This window comes from Aspergillus ibericus (assembly GCF_003184845.1).
Source record: "Aspergillus ibericus CBS 121593 unplaced genomic scaffold BO80scaffold_16, whole genome shotgun sequence".
NCBI lineage: Eukaryota > Fungi > Ascomycota > Eurotiomycetes > Eurotiales > Aspergillaceae > Aspergillus > Aspergillus ibericus.
In genome coordinates, this window is record NW_020292114.1 from 483012 (window position 1) to 498630 (window position 15619).

General features: G+C 54.7%; 5 protein-coding genes across 5 annotated transcripts; 3 read left to right on the plus strand and 2 right to left on the minus strand.

Annotated features, from left to right (window-relative positions):
* Positions 1-387: 387 nt before the first annotated feature.
* On the minus strand, positions 388-1285 carry BO80DRAFT_56202 (uncharacterized protein). The gene has a single exon (XM_025724603.1). The coding sequence runs from the start codon at positions 1099-1101 to the stop codon at positions 652-654; it is 450 nt and encodes a 149-aa protein (XP_025576080.1). The 5' UTR covers positions 1102-1285; the 3' UTR covers positions 388-651.
* Positions 1286-3692, plus strand: pacC (putative C2H2 transcription factor PacC). The gene is made up of 3 exons (XM_025724604.1): positions 1286-1733; positions 1847-2135; positions 2189-3692. Exons 1-3 carry the CDS (start codon positions 1470-1472, stop codon positions 3640-3642), a joined length of 2007 nt encoding a protein of 668 aa, XP_025576081.1. The 5' UTR covers positions 1286-1469; the 3' UTR covers positions 3643-3692.
* A 1968-nt stretch (positions 3693-5660) lies between these two features.
* Positions 5661-7908, plus strand: BO80DRAFT_444439 (putative forkhead transcription factor Fkh1/2; the record flags this gene model as incomplete). Its single annotated transcript, XM_025721428.1, has 4 exons — positions 5661-5774; positions 5830-6846; positions 6906-7780; positions 7836-7908. The coding sequence occupies 4 exons, from the start codon at positions 5661-5663 to the stop codon at positions 7906-7908; spliced, it is 2079 nt and encodes a 692-aa protein (XP_025576082.1).
* A 1834-nt stretch (positions 7909-9742) lies between these two features.
* On the plus strand, positions 9743-11680 carry BO80DRAFT_464297 (uncharacterized protein; the record flags this gene model as incomplete). Its single annotated transcript, XM_025722643.1, has 2 exons — positions 9743-10889; positions 11627-11680. Exons 1-2 carry the CDS (start codon positions 9807-9809, stop codon positions 11678-11680), a joined length of 1137 nt encoding a protein of 378 aa, XP_025576083.1. The 5' UTR covers positions 9743-9806.
* Positions 11681-11702: 22 nt separating this feature from the next.
* On the minus strand, positions 11703-14196 carry BO80DRAFT_424587 (T6SS phospholipase effector Tle1-like catalytic domain-containing protein). The gene is made up of 2 exons (XM_025719322.1): positions 13753-14196; positions 11703-13690 (listed from the first exon to the last, which is right to left on the minus strand). Exons 1-2 carry the CDS (start codon positions 13876-13878, stop codon positions 11894-11896), a joined length of 1923 nt encoding a protein of 640 aa, XP_025576084.1. The 5' UTR covers positions 13879-14196; the 3' UTR covers positions 11703-11893.
* Positions 14197-15619: the final 1423 nt, after the last annotated feature.

The following is a 15619-nucleotide window of genomic DNA, read 5'->3' on the forward strand; positions in this document are numbered from 1 at the left end:
TTGCTGGCTCTTGGCGCTTACAGGAAGCAGTTTCCCCGAAGTTGCAACGATTCCAACACCTCCGAACCTTGGGAAAGTGTGTCTGACAGGGGGGGGGGGGATATTGTTTCCCACCGTCATCGGACACGCTGCAGCCCGCGCCAGAACGACCCGAGGGATTCCGTCTTACATGCCAAGGGAGGGGGCCATCTGACTAAGAGGAAGTCTGAGCGAGCCAGCCATCGTACCACGGCCACCGTGGCCTCCCAAGACTTCATCCACGGAGCGGGAAGCGCGCCAAGAGGGACTGGCAAGAGAACGTAAAAAGAGGCGGGTGGAGGAAACCACTGACAGTTTGGCAGTTTCCCCGAGGTGCCTTTTTCTGGACCACATGGCCCAACTGATTCGTGCCGGAAGCCTGAAAACGACGGTGAGACATTGTGCCTTCCTAATTAGTTAGTACTAGAGGAAATTCCGATGACTAACAAAGGAAGCCAAAAATTCCCAAAATGCAGCATCCGGCGCGGGGTTGCTGGTTGGTGGGTGACAGACAGACCAGACAGGGGAGCTGTATTGTTGTGTCCGGTGTACTCCGTATGGTACGGTATTGGGATGGACCCCGAACTAGCCCAGCGCATTATTTGGCAGCCTGGCGTGCACTAGATGGACTAGTCACCCGGAGGGTTGAGGAGAACCCTTTCCGTGCAGGGGGTACTTTTGAGGATGGGTCAAGACAGCCCTCGACGAGTCGACAGGATGAAGAAGGATCCGATCCGTGAATGAGCATTGGGGACGCTTCTCCATGGTGGACTTGGTACTCCGTAGTTCTAGTCCACTTTCTACTCTTACTGCTGCCTGGCTAACCACTCTGAGAGGGCGACCGTTGACCAATCCAGCGGCCACGCCACTTGCCCCGCACGGCTCTTGGCCCGGCCGGCGCCCAGGCCTCCCAGGCTTCCCAGCTTGTTGCGTCTTGTCATCCTGGCCAGTCTTGTCCCCGTCTTCCGCCCGGCTGTGCAAGCGGCCTTTTCTAGGCAAGGCTCGGCTCTGAACCCAAGCCTCCCCCTCTCGGCCCAAGACTTCCTCCCTTCCCTTTCTCCCCCCCCCCCTAATTCTCTCCATTCCTCTTCCTCTGGCCCGTCAAGTCAATCTGGGTAATTTCCCTTATTACTTTCGTCTTCCCCTCTGTTCTGCCCGTATCTGTCCATTTTTGTTATCTTACCCTCCCTCTTTCTTTCCTACCCGTCCAATTCTTACCCTCTCTCTCCATCGCCGGTGTCGGTGCACGTATCCTTATTAACTAGTAGCCCGCCACTTCCTCACCGCGTCATCTTGTCGCAGCCTATTTTCTTGTCCACCATTTATTACCACCAAGAGTCTTGGTTTCCCCTGATCGTATCCTCCCTTGCACCCTTGAGGCGGACTCGTGCTGAGTCGCTTGTCTACTTCCGCTGCTCCCAAGAAAGGGACAAGAAAGATTTTTCTTGGCAATGTCGGAACCCCAAGACACCACCACGGCCCCTTCGACGACGGCCGCTCCCATGCCTGCCTCGACCTCCCAGGACTCTCCCTCCACCCAGCAACCTGCCCAGGTATCCTCAGCGACGGCGGCTTCTGCGGCCGCGACCGCGGCAGCTGCCTCGGCTGCCGTGGCAAATCCCCCCATGAACGGCACGACGACTCGTCCCTCTGAGGAGTTGTCCTGTCTCTGGCAGGGCTGCACTGAGAAGTGCCCGTCTCCTGAAGCCCTCTATGTGAGTTACACACTGCTGCTTTGTGGGATTACATGGTCGACTAGCATTGGGCTACGTGTCGGCTTGACTCATCACATACTGGCTTGGATGGGTGGCTGACCGCCTCGGCTTAGGAACATGTGTGTGAGCGTCACGTCGGTCGCAAGAGCACCAACAACCTCAACCTGACCTGCCAATGGGGCAGCTGTCGCACCACTACCGTCAAGCGCGACCACATCACCTCTCATATTCGTGTGCATGTTCCGCTTAAGCCACACAAGTGTGATTTCTGCGGGAAAGCGTTCAAGCGTCCCCAGGATCTGAAGAAACACGTCAAGACCCATGCTGACGATTCGGTCCTGGTCCGGTCGCCGGAGCCCGGCGCCCGGAATCCGGACATGATGTTTGGGGGAGGTGCCAAGGGTAAGTGTTTTCCAGGCTGACTGTTGTGCATTGCCGGCTGACATCAGATGTAGGCTATGCGACCGCGACGCACTACTTTGAGCCCGCGTTGAACCCTGTCCCCAGCCAGGGTTATGCCCATGGCGCTCCCCAGTATTACCAGTCTCACGCCCCCCCACAGCCGGCGAACCCGTCCTACGGCAATGTCTACTACGCCCTGAACCATGGCCCAGAGGCCACCCACGCATCATATGAGTCGAAGAAGCGCGGCTACGACGCCCTGAACGAATTCTTTGGCGACCTGAAACGGCGCCAGTTCGATCCCAACTCCTATGCCGCCGTGGGGCAGCGCCTGATCGGCTTGCAGAGTCTATCACTTCCCGTGTTGAGCAGTGGTCCTCTGCCTGAATACCAGCCGATGCCTGCGCCGGTGGCCGTGGGTGGTGGCGGATACAGCCCCGGAGGTGCTCCCTCCGCACCCGCCTATCACCTGCCGCCCATGAGTAACGTGCGGACCAAGAACGATCTGATCAATATCGACCAGTTCCTGCAGCAGATGCAGGACACCATCTACGAGAATGACGACAATGTGGCGGCTGCCGGTGTCGCCCAGCCTGGGGCCCATTATGTCCACGGCGGCATGAGCTACCGCACCACCCACTCGCCTCCCACCCAGCTACCCCCCAGTCATGCGACAGCCACTACGTCTGGAGCGTCGATGATGCCCAACCCGGCCACCCACTCTCCCTCTACAGGCACTCCGGCGCTCACGCCGCCCTCAAGTGCCCAGTCGTACACGTCTGGTCGCTCACCCATCTCCCTGCCTTCGGCGGCGCGGGTCTCGCCGCCTCACCATGAAGGAGGCAGCATGTACCCGCGTCTTCCATCCGCTACCATGGCCGACAGCATGGCGTCCGTGTACCCGCCCGCCTCGAGTGCTGCACCGCCCTCGACTCTTGGCGGCATCTTCGACCACGACGATCGTCGCCGCTACACGGGTGGCACGCTGCAGCGCGCTCGTCCGGAGACCCGTCAGTTGAGTGAGGAGATGGATCTATCTCAGGATGGCAAGGCCGACGGCGAGCGGACTCCTACGGCCAAGGAGCATTCGACGTCGACCTCACCTGATCGCATCTCCGCCAGCTTGATTGACCCTGCTCTGTCGGGCACTGCAGCGGAAGCGGAGGCGACTCTGCGGACCGCCCAGGCGGCGACGGAGGTGGCGGAGCGGGCGGATGTGCAGTGGGTGGAGAAGGTGCGGCTGATCGAGTACTTGCGGAACTACATTGCATCCCGGCTGGAACGGGGCGAGTTCGAGAACGAGCTGGGCGGGGGCAGCAGCAGCAGCAGCAGCAGCAACAGCGGCGAGCGCACTCCGGAGGCTAACACAGATACCCCCATGGAAGGGGTAGAAAGTGAGACGCCGGACAAGACGGAGGAGCCGGCCGTGAAGCCGGAGGCGGGTGATGTGGTGATGTACCCGACGCTGCGGGCGGTGGATGAAGACGGTGATTCGAAAATGCCTTGACTGGTCCGGCTGGATTCTTTCCCTTCTCCTCTCTAAGCTTGTCTTTAATTTCTTTTGTGCAAGATCTTCTGGCTTGCTACGAACTGTCTGGGCGCTTGTTCTATTCCCTGTCCACGTGCACGTGGAATCGCACTGTACTTGCTGTTGACGGCCATGGGTCGTATATATGATGACCCAGCCCTGGAGGGTTTTCCTTTGCTTCATGTTTCCTATCTCCGCTTCCTTTGCTTTGATTGAACGGTGTTGTGTTTAGGGTGTATATGTCTGGATGGCGCCGCGGAATGCATGGGACGCGGCTCCGAATCCACCTGGAGTCCCATCTGGTCAGTTGATTGAACGACAACCTATAGCTATACCTATACTTGTTCGTCTCGAGTTCTTTCCCTGTAATCGTAGCCCAACACCTGGCGTGGCCACGGCCAGCCAGGCACTGTTTTGGCGAGGCCAATGGAACGGGGCATGGAGGGAGTGGGCGGAGAGGCGGGCATTCCGATGGCGAGCCACTAAACTGCACGCGGCGGGCCATGACGCAAACAGGGCAGCGGAGAGTTTGATGGATCAAGTGCAGGGGCAGCGATAGCCTCGAGGAGATACGTTGATCCGCGCATCCCAGACATGGATCAGCAGGGTTTGAACGTGCCCGATGCTTCCACCTTGCCTGATCCGGTGGGGGGGTTCTTTTTCCCCAATGGGGAGGAATGGAAATGGAACCCTATCAGGATGCCGGCTGGCAAGCGGGCGAGCCAGGTTCTTGGTGCTGGCGCTGCGGTGACTACAGTATGAGAGTCGTTGTCCCAAACAATGGCGTTCCGCGGACTCCGTGGCTGGCTGGGGGACGGGGGGGGGGGGGTTATTTAGTTGGGTCACTCTGGTGATGAAGTCATGTTGGCTATTCATTCAGTGTCAGTGTCCTCCGTACTTCGTAAACAAGTCATCTAGATAGAGCATGGATTTAGAATGAAGGCGACAAAGAGAACAGAGGACATTGACAGCACAGAACGCACCCGGAGACTTGGATCGCACCCTTTAATGGTTGTCCTTGCATGGACTTGTTGTGAGAGTGCTGCTCCACTGCCTGTTTACGGCGGTGCGCAGCCTCCACCTGCAGGCGGATTGGATGCAGCGCGTGCATTAAACGGGGTCGGAGGGAAAGGAAGGAAGGAGGAAGGCAGGAATGATTTAGATCGGGGGGACGATCAACCTTAATTGTAAGGGTCTTTGACATGGAGAGAGGGAGGAATGAAGGACTCTACTACATAGTAGTGGTACATCGTGAGTATCGACTGAGTCCGGCGTCCCAAACGACGCGGTAATTACGGATTTCCCCACACGGAAGCGGTCAGCCAACCCGCGGCGCGTTACTTTTGCGAGCATTGATTTGATTGTCTGCTCGCGCTGCTGCTGCTGCTGCTGCTTGCTGCTTCTTTTGCTGGAGCGTCATCGTTGAGTCGTCGTCTTCTTCCTCTTCCTCTTTCTCTTTTCCTTCTCACTTTCTCGCTTTCCTCTCTTCCCACCACCACCTCCTCCATCGAATTTCCCTCCCCCAACACAATCCCTTTGTCGTCGCACCAACCCCCTCGGCGATCTACATCCACATCCATCCATCACCACCACCACCACCACCACTACTCGCGACCGCCTCTCCCCGCGGTGGCTGGCCCTCGACGCTGCATCAGTCAGCCACTCCAATTCGCGTCCGTCGAGCGCGGTGGCAAACGTTCCCTTGGGTCTTTCTACCTGGACCTGCCATCCCGGTTTGTCCTCCATTTTCGCCTTCCCTTTTTCGGTCGTCCGTCGCTCTCGCCGATTATTCGTCTGTGATTTTCTGCCCGGCTGAGCTCATCACCACCGTCCGTCTGGCTTCGCCGCGGAAATCCTGCGACTCGACGTCAACACCACCACCACCGTCCTAGATTAGATCCGTTAGACCACCACCCTGGCGACAAGACCTTGGAGTTCCCGAATAGACGACCTTCAGCGCTGATCTCGCTCTCGCGACCGCTCGACTAGCCACCATCATGCCGCTCTCCAACCGCCGTCGCGCGCGGCGCAAGGAAATTCAGCTGCAGGAAACTTCGGACGCGGAGGCGCCGGATTCATCCCCGACGCGGCCGTCGAACAAGAAGCGCAAGGTGGGTTACATATGGGATACCAGGCGTGTGCGAGCCCAGCCGTTAACTTATTTAGATGGACCACCGTGCCTCCCCCCATCCTCGCTCCATCAAACCCGAATCTGCCGACGAAGCAGATGATTCATCCCCGGAACAGGAACTGTCGGAAAACCAGGACTTGGTGGATATGGTGATCTCGTACCTGGAGCCCGCTCGGGAAGAGGTACGCGTGCTGCGCGACCACTCCAACGCGAAAACCGAGAACAACCAGAGCATCCGCGCCTACGCCAAGATCGCCGGCCGCAACTGGACCTACTACGTGAAAACCCTCCATGTCAACATCGGTCGCGAGCCCGACCGCGAACAGAAGTTAGATGAACAGTCGAGCCCCGTAACGATCGCCGCCCGCGCCCTACCCGAGGTCAATGTGGATTTGGGACCGAGCAAGTTTGTGTCGCGCCTGCACGCCGAGATCTTTTACGACGGCGAGGAGACAGCGTCTTGGCACATCCGCGTCAACGGGCGCAACGGCGTACGTCTGAACAATGTGATCCTCAAGCGCGGCACCGATGCAATTCTTTCATGTGGTGATATTATCGAGATTGCCAATACCCAGATGATGTTCGTCACACCCGGAGATAAGGCCAATATTCATCCCAGCTTTATAGAGCGCGCCCAGCGTCTCGCCAACGGGGATGAGGATCCAGGTACCTGGGATGCCTCCCAGCACGCTCATCCCCAGCCCTCCTCGACGGCTGACACAGCCCCGGCCACGGCCGGCCCCCCATCGCTGGCACCCGCACCGCAGTTCCTCAAGCGCCAGGTGACGCCACCGCCGCGGTCGCCCGACACGGTAGGCGCGCGTACGGCCAAGCAGTCGCCGCTGTATAACCGCGGTATGATGATGGAAAGTACGGAAGAGATTGATTACAGCAAGGACGCCGCCAAGGACTTGAAGCCGCCCTACAGTTATGCGACGCTGATTGCCCAGGCCATCTTCTCGAGCGAGGAGGAGAAGCTTACGCTGAACAGCATCTACAACTGGATCATGGACAAATACGCCTTCTACCGCCATTCCCAGAGCGGCTGGCAGGTAGGCTTTACCTCTTTCTCACTCTTGTCGTAACTTGGCTGACCAGTCCCCCCTTGCAGAATTCCATCCGTCACAATCTTTCCTTGAACAAAGCATTCCAAAAGGTCCCCCGGCGGACGGACGAACCTGGCAAAGGCATGAAATGGCAGATCGCCCCGGAGTATCGCGAGGAGTACTGGAAGAAGCAGCTGCGCAAGGGTACGCAGTCATCCGCGCCGTCGTCACCGGCCACCAGGGATCCGGCCACGCGGGGAGCCAATGGCATGGAGGCAGTGTTCTCGGCCACCAAGAAGTCCCCGCCCGTATCTTCACCAGGATTCAGCTCATTCCCCGTGGCGCCCGTGGAGGCATACACCCCGGAACGAGGGTCCCGTGCCACCCGAAATGGTGCCGTAGGTGCCCCGCTGCGACCTCCACACACGCGCGACTACGAGGAGCCATCTCCGCTCCCCACCCGGTCGGCGACGAAGAATACCAGCAACGGCACCAGTTTGAGCCGGGCCTACGGACTATCCGACAACGCAGCAGGGTCACCCCCTGTGCTGTCATCGTCGTACTACGATGACGGACCGTCGTCAATGATCACTCCGGCGCCGCAGCGTCAGCAGCCGCGCCTGCCACCGCCCAGCACGGCGCAAATTCCGTCCAAGTTCATGCCGATGAGTTCGCCGGCACAGTTCTGGAAGTTCGCGGACATTGGCAGCACGCCTGCGCGGCCCGTGCCCGACATGAGTCCGCTGAAGGGCGACCCCGGCGACGGGCTGGGCAGTATCCCCAGCAGCAGTCCGCCGCCACCGAACCTGGCGAGTCCCAGCAAGCCCGGAACGGCCAACGGGCTGACGACGGGACGGTTGCCGCCCCGCCGAGAGCCAGAGACGACCGAGCGAGCGGACGACGAGGAGGACGACGAGGGGAGTGGATTTGACCTGGCGAGGTGGGTACCTTCCGTGCCATTTCACTCTCGGGGACCCAGATACTAACCGCAGCAGGGGCTTCCAAACGATTGGCTCGTATCACCGGCAGCTGAGCAACGCGGCGCGCACGAGTGCGGCGACGTCGTGAGCCGCTGCTTTGCTATTTCTTTGCTTTTGCTCCAGAGCATGAGACTGACGCCAGCCACGATATATATGTATGTATGCATGTCTGTACGTTAATGTATGTACTATGACCGATTAGAGCGTATACTTTGTTTGCTTGAGACGGTGGATCTATGCCACGCTGATGTTATACTCTTATTCTTAGATCTATTCTTAGAATAATGAGATTTGCATGATACCACACTTCCCCGTACACAATCACTCACCTTCCACTCGTAGTTGAGATACAGCGATCGACAGACGGATCTTATTCTGGCCACTGGCAATCTAAAACTTGCGTTCCGCTATGGCTATGACAATTGACTCCCTCACATACGCAGCCTAAATGAGATGACTAGCATACTGGGCCTCTACGAGGCATGTCACCTTTCGATATCAATTAACCTTCTCCCTCACCTCTCCAATTCTGTCCCATCTTAATCTCCCGATTCCATTCCAACAACGAATCCTCATTGGAATACTCACCATTCCTAACCCTGAACAAGAGATGCCTGGAATCAAACACGTTGTCTTGCTGCATGTATTAAGTGAAGCTTGTGAAGTTCCTGGAAAAACATTCAAATGCAAATAGAAGAACACAGACAAAAAAGGAGTTGACAAATCGCCATATAACATCATTGGTTCTTTTTTTCTCATGTTTAGTCTGCATTAGGTAGGCATGTCTCGTCACTAAATTGTAATATACTATGTACACAGTGTATGGCTTGTATGGAGCAACATCTTCGAATTTTACAACTAGGACCGGTTGGTTGATTTCCTATTAGCCCGGGAGGACTCCGGAGTAGGTAGGTAGGTAGTAACTAGATAAGACTCAGGTAGGATTATAGGAGAGAAATGGATAAGTGCGTCTAATATCAGGCGAGTAGCCAATTAGAAACAGGGGTAGAGACATTAAGAGTATGTAGTCATTTGAGTACTGATCAAGAGGGTAGATCGTTGTTTGCTTTGAGGAAATTGGTAATATGCGGGCTGACGATTGTAGGGGCTGGATTATGTAGGTGATGTGATGTGGTGTGATGGATGTGGTGTGATGGGATTGATGTGATGGGAATTTTGGTCGATCTTTATACTCCACTCCGTAGTGCTTTGAGCATAATTCGTCTTAAATAGGATACTGGTAGCAGACTGGTAAATTAGTTGGATCGTTTAGGAGGGAAATGGCCAGAGAGATGTAAGACATGAGGGTTATTGGTAGTGGCCTCAGTATGAGATAAATGGCTAGGTCGATGTCGTCGGTTAGTTTGCTACTGTGTTGTTTTTGTTGTTATTGTGGAGAATTCGGTTGTGTTTGACTGGACAGTGCTGGATCAGGGTCCTTTATAGGGTTGGAGAGGGTTGGATATGCGGAGGTGGGGAGGTATTGCTGTGCTGTCGCTTGTGGGGCTTATGGGAGGGTTCAGGCATTGGTGTGGTACAAGAAGGCTGGGCAGGGAAATATGTGGGTATGGCTCGTGTTGAAAGGACGAATTATACTGATGTTGAATGTGTTCTCCAGGGTCCGGAGATTGAAGCTGAGGCGGGAAAGGGACTACATTGGACATCGTGGAAGCCCACACGAATGTGATCCCGCGTGGGGGCTGTAACATCAATCGTGGTGTCATAACTGAGACACGAGTCCTAGTCAGTGCTATGATTATCCCATCTCCAATGCCCAGCCAACTGCCAAGGGTCTATCGGTGATCGACAGCCACTGCCTGAGTGCCTAGAGTGGACCCTGTCAGCAAAGGAATACTCAGCCACAGCCCTAAGGACTGCTTTGTTTCGCCTTGTCTTACTTACTTGGCAGACCTAAATTTCATTTATGATGGCAGACATCCATCGTCAGGCCTTCTTCCATCACGCAATGATCGCTCCTGTACCATTATGAGTCCTAAACGGGTCAGAAATCCCGTTCTGGGATGCTTGTCCACCCGTCGTTTTGCCGTTATTGCTCTGGTAGCGTTCATCTGGCTGCTTCATGGCCGTTTCTTCGGGTTTCCAACTCAACATCACCACGCGGATACGCAAACATCAAGACACCGAGATGAAGATGCACCGAGATTCCTCTACCAATCGCCTTCTCGGGAGAACCCCGATGTGGAGTATGAGAGATATCTATCAGATGCCCTCAAGGAGATCGAGCAAGCAGCAGGAGGGGAGGACGTGGCGGAAGAAAGGATCTGGCAGATTGCCAGAGACGAACAACACCGGGGATCGGAATCAACCTTATTCGAGGAGTCGAACAGCGAATGGCAATACACGTTAATGACCGACGAGAAAGCCGCAGCATTTGTGATCGATGAGTTATCGGCCGTCCCAGAAATCGCAACAATATACAATTCTTACCCTTATGATGTCCTCCGAGCGGACCTCCTTCGATACCTCCTTCTTTGGTATTATGGAGGCTTCTATGCTGACATGGACGTTTTCCCTGCTCGCCCTATCAGCAAGTGTTCCGCTATGCAGCGGGTATTTCCGCAGCGATCCGACCACCCTGCCAATGTGTCCCTGGTAGTAGGGATCGAGCTCGATGAGCCCTATGCCTCACCCCGTCGTATGCGCGAGTGGCACTGGACCAGAACCTATGGACTGATTCAGTACACGATATACGCACCGCGACGGTTTAGCCCAGTACTCCGAGAGATTATTGTCCGGGCCTTAGCATATACCAGAAAATACCAGAGTCATCACAACAGACTCTTTGGGTATAGCCAGGAGGATATCCTAAGGCTGACAGGGCCGGATGTTTTCACGGATACGATTCTGGATATGCTGTCATCATCTCTCCCGTCCAGTCATCCGCTCATCCAACGATCGGTGGATGCAGACGAGACTATAGGTGATCTAGACAGACGGAGACGTGTAACATGGGCTCCGTTTCATGATCTCCATGAAACCGTTTGCATCGAGGCTGATGAAGCTGTTTCGGAGGCACCCATGGGAGGAATCTGCGTGCTGCCAGTTAATGTATGGGGGAACGGACAAAGACACAGTCAGGCGGAAGGCTTCAGTAGTCCACAGGCTTGTATCAATCATCTTTTCAGGGGGTCTTGGAAGAAAGGTTGGACAAAGCATATATTTGGGTGAAGAAACAAACTTATTACTCGATTTAAATGTGCTGGACACCGTTCAATTTTCACAATGTAGTAGACAGGCCTCTGCTTGACTAGAATTAGTGTATCAGCACTCGCTCAATGCGACCTTTGCTTCTGAGGATATCACCACATATTGATCTATAAGCATCCAACTTATGTAAGGGCTACAGACTCGAATCACATATAACATGGTTGGTTACATGTTTAGCCCGTCAAGTCATTCTGGATATGCATGAAGTACAGAAAGCATAGATAATGTCGTTCGCTTCTCGTTTGTCTCCTTTGTATTTATTAGGTCACTGAGGAAGGCGTCAGGTACGCCCTAGGCGCCAGGTTTCCAGCACTTGACGTGGCAATTTGATATTAACCCAAGAGTGTCTGAAAGGAGAACAGCAAGGAGAGAATGCAGAGCCTACGGGGGGAGAGAAGACGAGGTGTCTCAATCACCTGACCTGCGTGAATTCCACACCTTCCCTGCTCGGACTGCCCACCGGGAGTGGCATCTCACCATCCCATCTCACAATTTCGTCTCACACTACTATCGACTTCCGTGTTTCATATGGAATAACATACTCATTAAGAGAAGTCCTAATGTCTAATAAACTGCAGAGCTCTGAAGCCGCCGACATATGGCTATATGGTATCTTCTGGTCTGTAATCTAAGTATAACCCCCCCCCCCCCCCCCTTGGCCCTAACGCAGACACATTGAGGAGGGTTCTAAATCAAGAAAACCCGAACAGATTAAAGATTAAATGCAAAGGAAAGGGGAAAAAAGAAGAAGTGAAACACAGAAAAGATATCAGTCCGAGTGCATCGCTGGTTTCTTCTCAGATGGATTCTGAATCTGAATTGTGATGGTGGCAAAAGCTTTGGTGTCACCGATGGCCTTCATCGATACACACCGTCAAGTTCTTCCTCCGCACATACACTTCGCGCACAATGTCGCCACCGTAGCTCTTGAGCTCCCATTCCCCGATCCCATACCTTGCTGGCGCTCGTTTGACTCCACGCCCGCCCCCGCCAATGATCAAGTTACCAGGTCGGTATTCCGGATTGGCCTGCATGCGACGAATTGCGGAGACATGGATTTGAGCATCGTCGGGGATATCGCGTACCTCTCCGCAGGGGAGCGGCCAGCGAATCGGCTTCCATGAGCCATCCTTTTGCAGGTCCATCCGTCGGAAGGGAAGGTATTCCATCAAACGCCATGTGAGAACAGAAAATGCTGACAATCCATTGTTAAACTCCAGGCAGTCGTGAAGTAAGCCCTCAGTGCTGGAAGCGAGAAGGGCCTCTCGGAAGCTGCAGCTTGATTGGGAAGCATCCTTTTTCTTCACATCGCCAGCCAATCTGAGTGGGATATGGCCATCGCCCGCGTGACCGTGCGTAGGATCGCGACAGAAGTCACGATGATGGTTGCAGCGGGGATGTTCATTGATTGGGGTGTAGTCTCCGTCGAACTCTTCGTCACACTCGAACTGCTTCAACTTCTTAGGCTCAAACTGAAGCCCGGCCTTCTTTGCCTCTTGGACCATCCACACCAAGGGGGCATGACTCAAAGGCCAATCCTCCTTTTCTCCAAGTTTCCACCCTCCTCCAATGTCTGCATGACCGCCAGGAAACCATACTTCTTGGATGTCCTGTGTTTCCTCGTCTTCCTCCGTGAGGTAACCGACTGTTCCTGGTACGCGAAGCGATAGTTGTCCTGACTGTCCACTTCTGATCGAGCTCACGTCCTCTGTGGACTCGTTCGACATGGGTACGGCAAGGCTAATCCTCCCGACAGGCACCATGAGGTTAGGTGCACGGTACCGGTGACCAGTATGGAGATCCTCACGAGAGGCATTGGTGCTGCGGTAGACCGACGCGGTCTCCTCACCCTTGTGCTTGCTGGAATGTACCCCTTGGGCCTCATCATTACCAACATTATCACTGTTGATCCTAAGGACAGGCACATTTCCATTCCCGCGGGCTTCCATTGGGTGACGGAGTTGGTGCAGATACTGCCTCCGCCGCCCCTGGATGTTCGGCTTCTTCTCATGCCATGGCTTTGCCTCGGAAATCAAATCCTGGCGGAACTTAGCCCGCCGCTCGTCAATACCCACTGCATGTCGAATGACCCTAGCCGAGCTTCGAGCGGTGTAGGGAAATTTATTTCTCTGCATCCACGCGGACTCGAACTTGGGAACGCTGTTGACTGTGTCGAATAGGCCCATGAACTTGATCCTGCTAATCGGCCGGCTGAAAGTTTCTCGGAAGGCTTTCATGTATTTGAACAATCTTTTCTTCTCATCGCGCTCCTTGTCATTATCATCACGTCGCTGCTGCCATTTGGCAAATGTTTTCCAAGCAAATCGGATCAACTCTTCATTCCCGGCTCCGAGTAAACCTATATAATCAAGCATCTCGGCCAGAAAACGTGCAATATATGCGCCTCGGCTGAAACCGATAAAGTATATATCGTCTCCGGGTTGGTAGTACCTCATCAGGAACTTATACCCGCCCATTACATGCTCGTCAAATGAAGAACCCACGGCGGAGTCTTTGGCTTTTAGGTATGCCGATTTGATCTTCTGGATGCGCCCATGGCTAGAAAGGGAAGTGCTGGTTATATAGGTTCCGATCCCTGGCTGGTAGTAGTGGAATTGGTGGCTCTTGCTCCGATCGAGCATCTTGAAATGTCGAGGACATTATGTGAGCGGAGCATCAGAACCCTCATGGAGCACCTACTCACCCGAAAGATCTTCAGAACATTGCTGTCCGACCCATCCCCACAGAACTTGTTTCCTGTGCCATCAAAGCACAGAACAAACTGCTTTGGCGCCTGTGTAGGGCCATACAGCGTTGGTGCGCCTTCCATGTTTCAGTGGGCTGTGCGAAGGCGCCTGACTCGGCAGGTCTTTATGCACGCACAAAGAAGAGGGGTCTGGCTAATTAATTTAGGTAGCAGGCTAGGTGCTGAGCAACGTGGGGGTACGCATACTGTATATAGATACAGGGGCACTGGAGCAGGACAGTCACCTTATGCATGAAAGATCAAGACCTGTCGTCCTATGCCGTGGACCATCAGCCAAAAAGGATGGATGCTGACACCGACTCCCCTGATGCATGGATTTGAGTTCCTGCAGCCTTGAATTTTTGCCCGGTCAGCATCGCTGAGTGGAGCAGGAGAAAAGTGGTTGGTGGAAGACATTGAATCAACCGACAGATTCCTGCTCTGCACCTGTAGGAAGCCGGTCACCATCCCGCCATTTGCTTTTACCCGTCATCCAGTCACTTTTTTCCTGGGTCGGACGTTCCCCACAGGCCTCAATAGCCTTGCTGGGTGTCAGCTGCGGCCCCAGCGGCCAAGACTGATAATGCATGCCTAGTTAGCATCACGAGCAGCTGAACCCGGCCGAGTCAGCCCACCAGACATGATGAACAGCCGCTACGGAGGCGACTACAGGGGTCCTGCGCAAGTAACGTTCCAGACGTGTGGATGCCATGCTCGTAGGGCGATCAGCCCCTTCCTCCACAGGTAACATTATCTGACTGTCTGACATGCTCTGCAACTTCAGCTGGGTTGACACCCCTGGCTAGAGCCCGTACCCTAGGTGGGTTTGAGTGCCAGGAGATTGCACTTGGATGGCGGGAAGCGAAGATCGCAGCACGGCAGCGCACATTCCGGCTTCAGACTTCCAGAGATCAATCATGTCAAGTGGTGTGAGACCCATAACACGAGGAGACGATCTTTCCCGATTTTTCCACAAGTGGAGACGGTTTGACCGTCGAATGAGACGACTGACATGACTAGAGTTTCCCTCATCATTGGTAAGTGGGGGATCTGTCGGCATAGCTATGCTACCGAGTCTTCTTCAAAATTCTCCATGCCTTTGGAGCTCAAGGATCCCCTGACTTCTGTGTATATATGCACATAGCTAACTGCGAGTGTCATCTTTAGACTACAAAGTACTACGAATGACGAGACAGTAAAACAATGGGAAGCAAGGGGTGAATAGAGGGGTGGCTGGTGGAGACGGGTTGATAGATTTGCTCCACCGGCATGGCAGCAGGGGGAGAGGACGCCGTACCAGGTGGGGAAACAGACCGAGACGGGGGGACGAGGGATAAGAAGGGGCAATCAAACAAGCGAGAGCAAGAGATGTGGAGGCACCAAGCGGCAAGTGCTGCTAAGAAACAACTCCGTACGCTCCGCCCGATCCAGGAGACTCGAGTTTCCTCGGATGAACTGACCACCTCCAGCAGATCAGACGTCAACTTTTAGGGAGTTGTGGATCTTCGTCTCTGGGCCGAGGGCGGCCTAAGCGCCTGAGGTGTCTCCTAGGCGTGGGGCCTGGACGGCCTGGAGCCGCCACGAACCATTCGGATGCTCCCGATCGCCTCCCATGGAAAGAAACTCTCTCCTCCTCTCTTCTCTCGGTCTCTCCTGGCAATGATCACTGCTTGTTTGCTACGCCCCCGTCTTTACTCCACCCAATCACCCACATGAGTATATCACCATTCAAGCCATGATTTACGCAGGATGTATTTGGAAGATGACTGGCTTGCTGCTCAGCGTATGGCATCTGCCTTCGCTTCAAACTGGTCCTGGCCAGCCC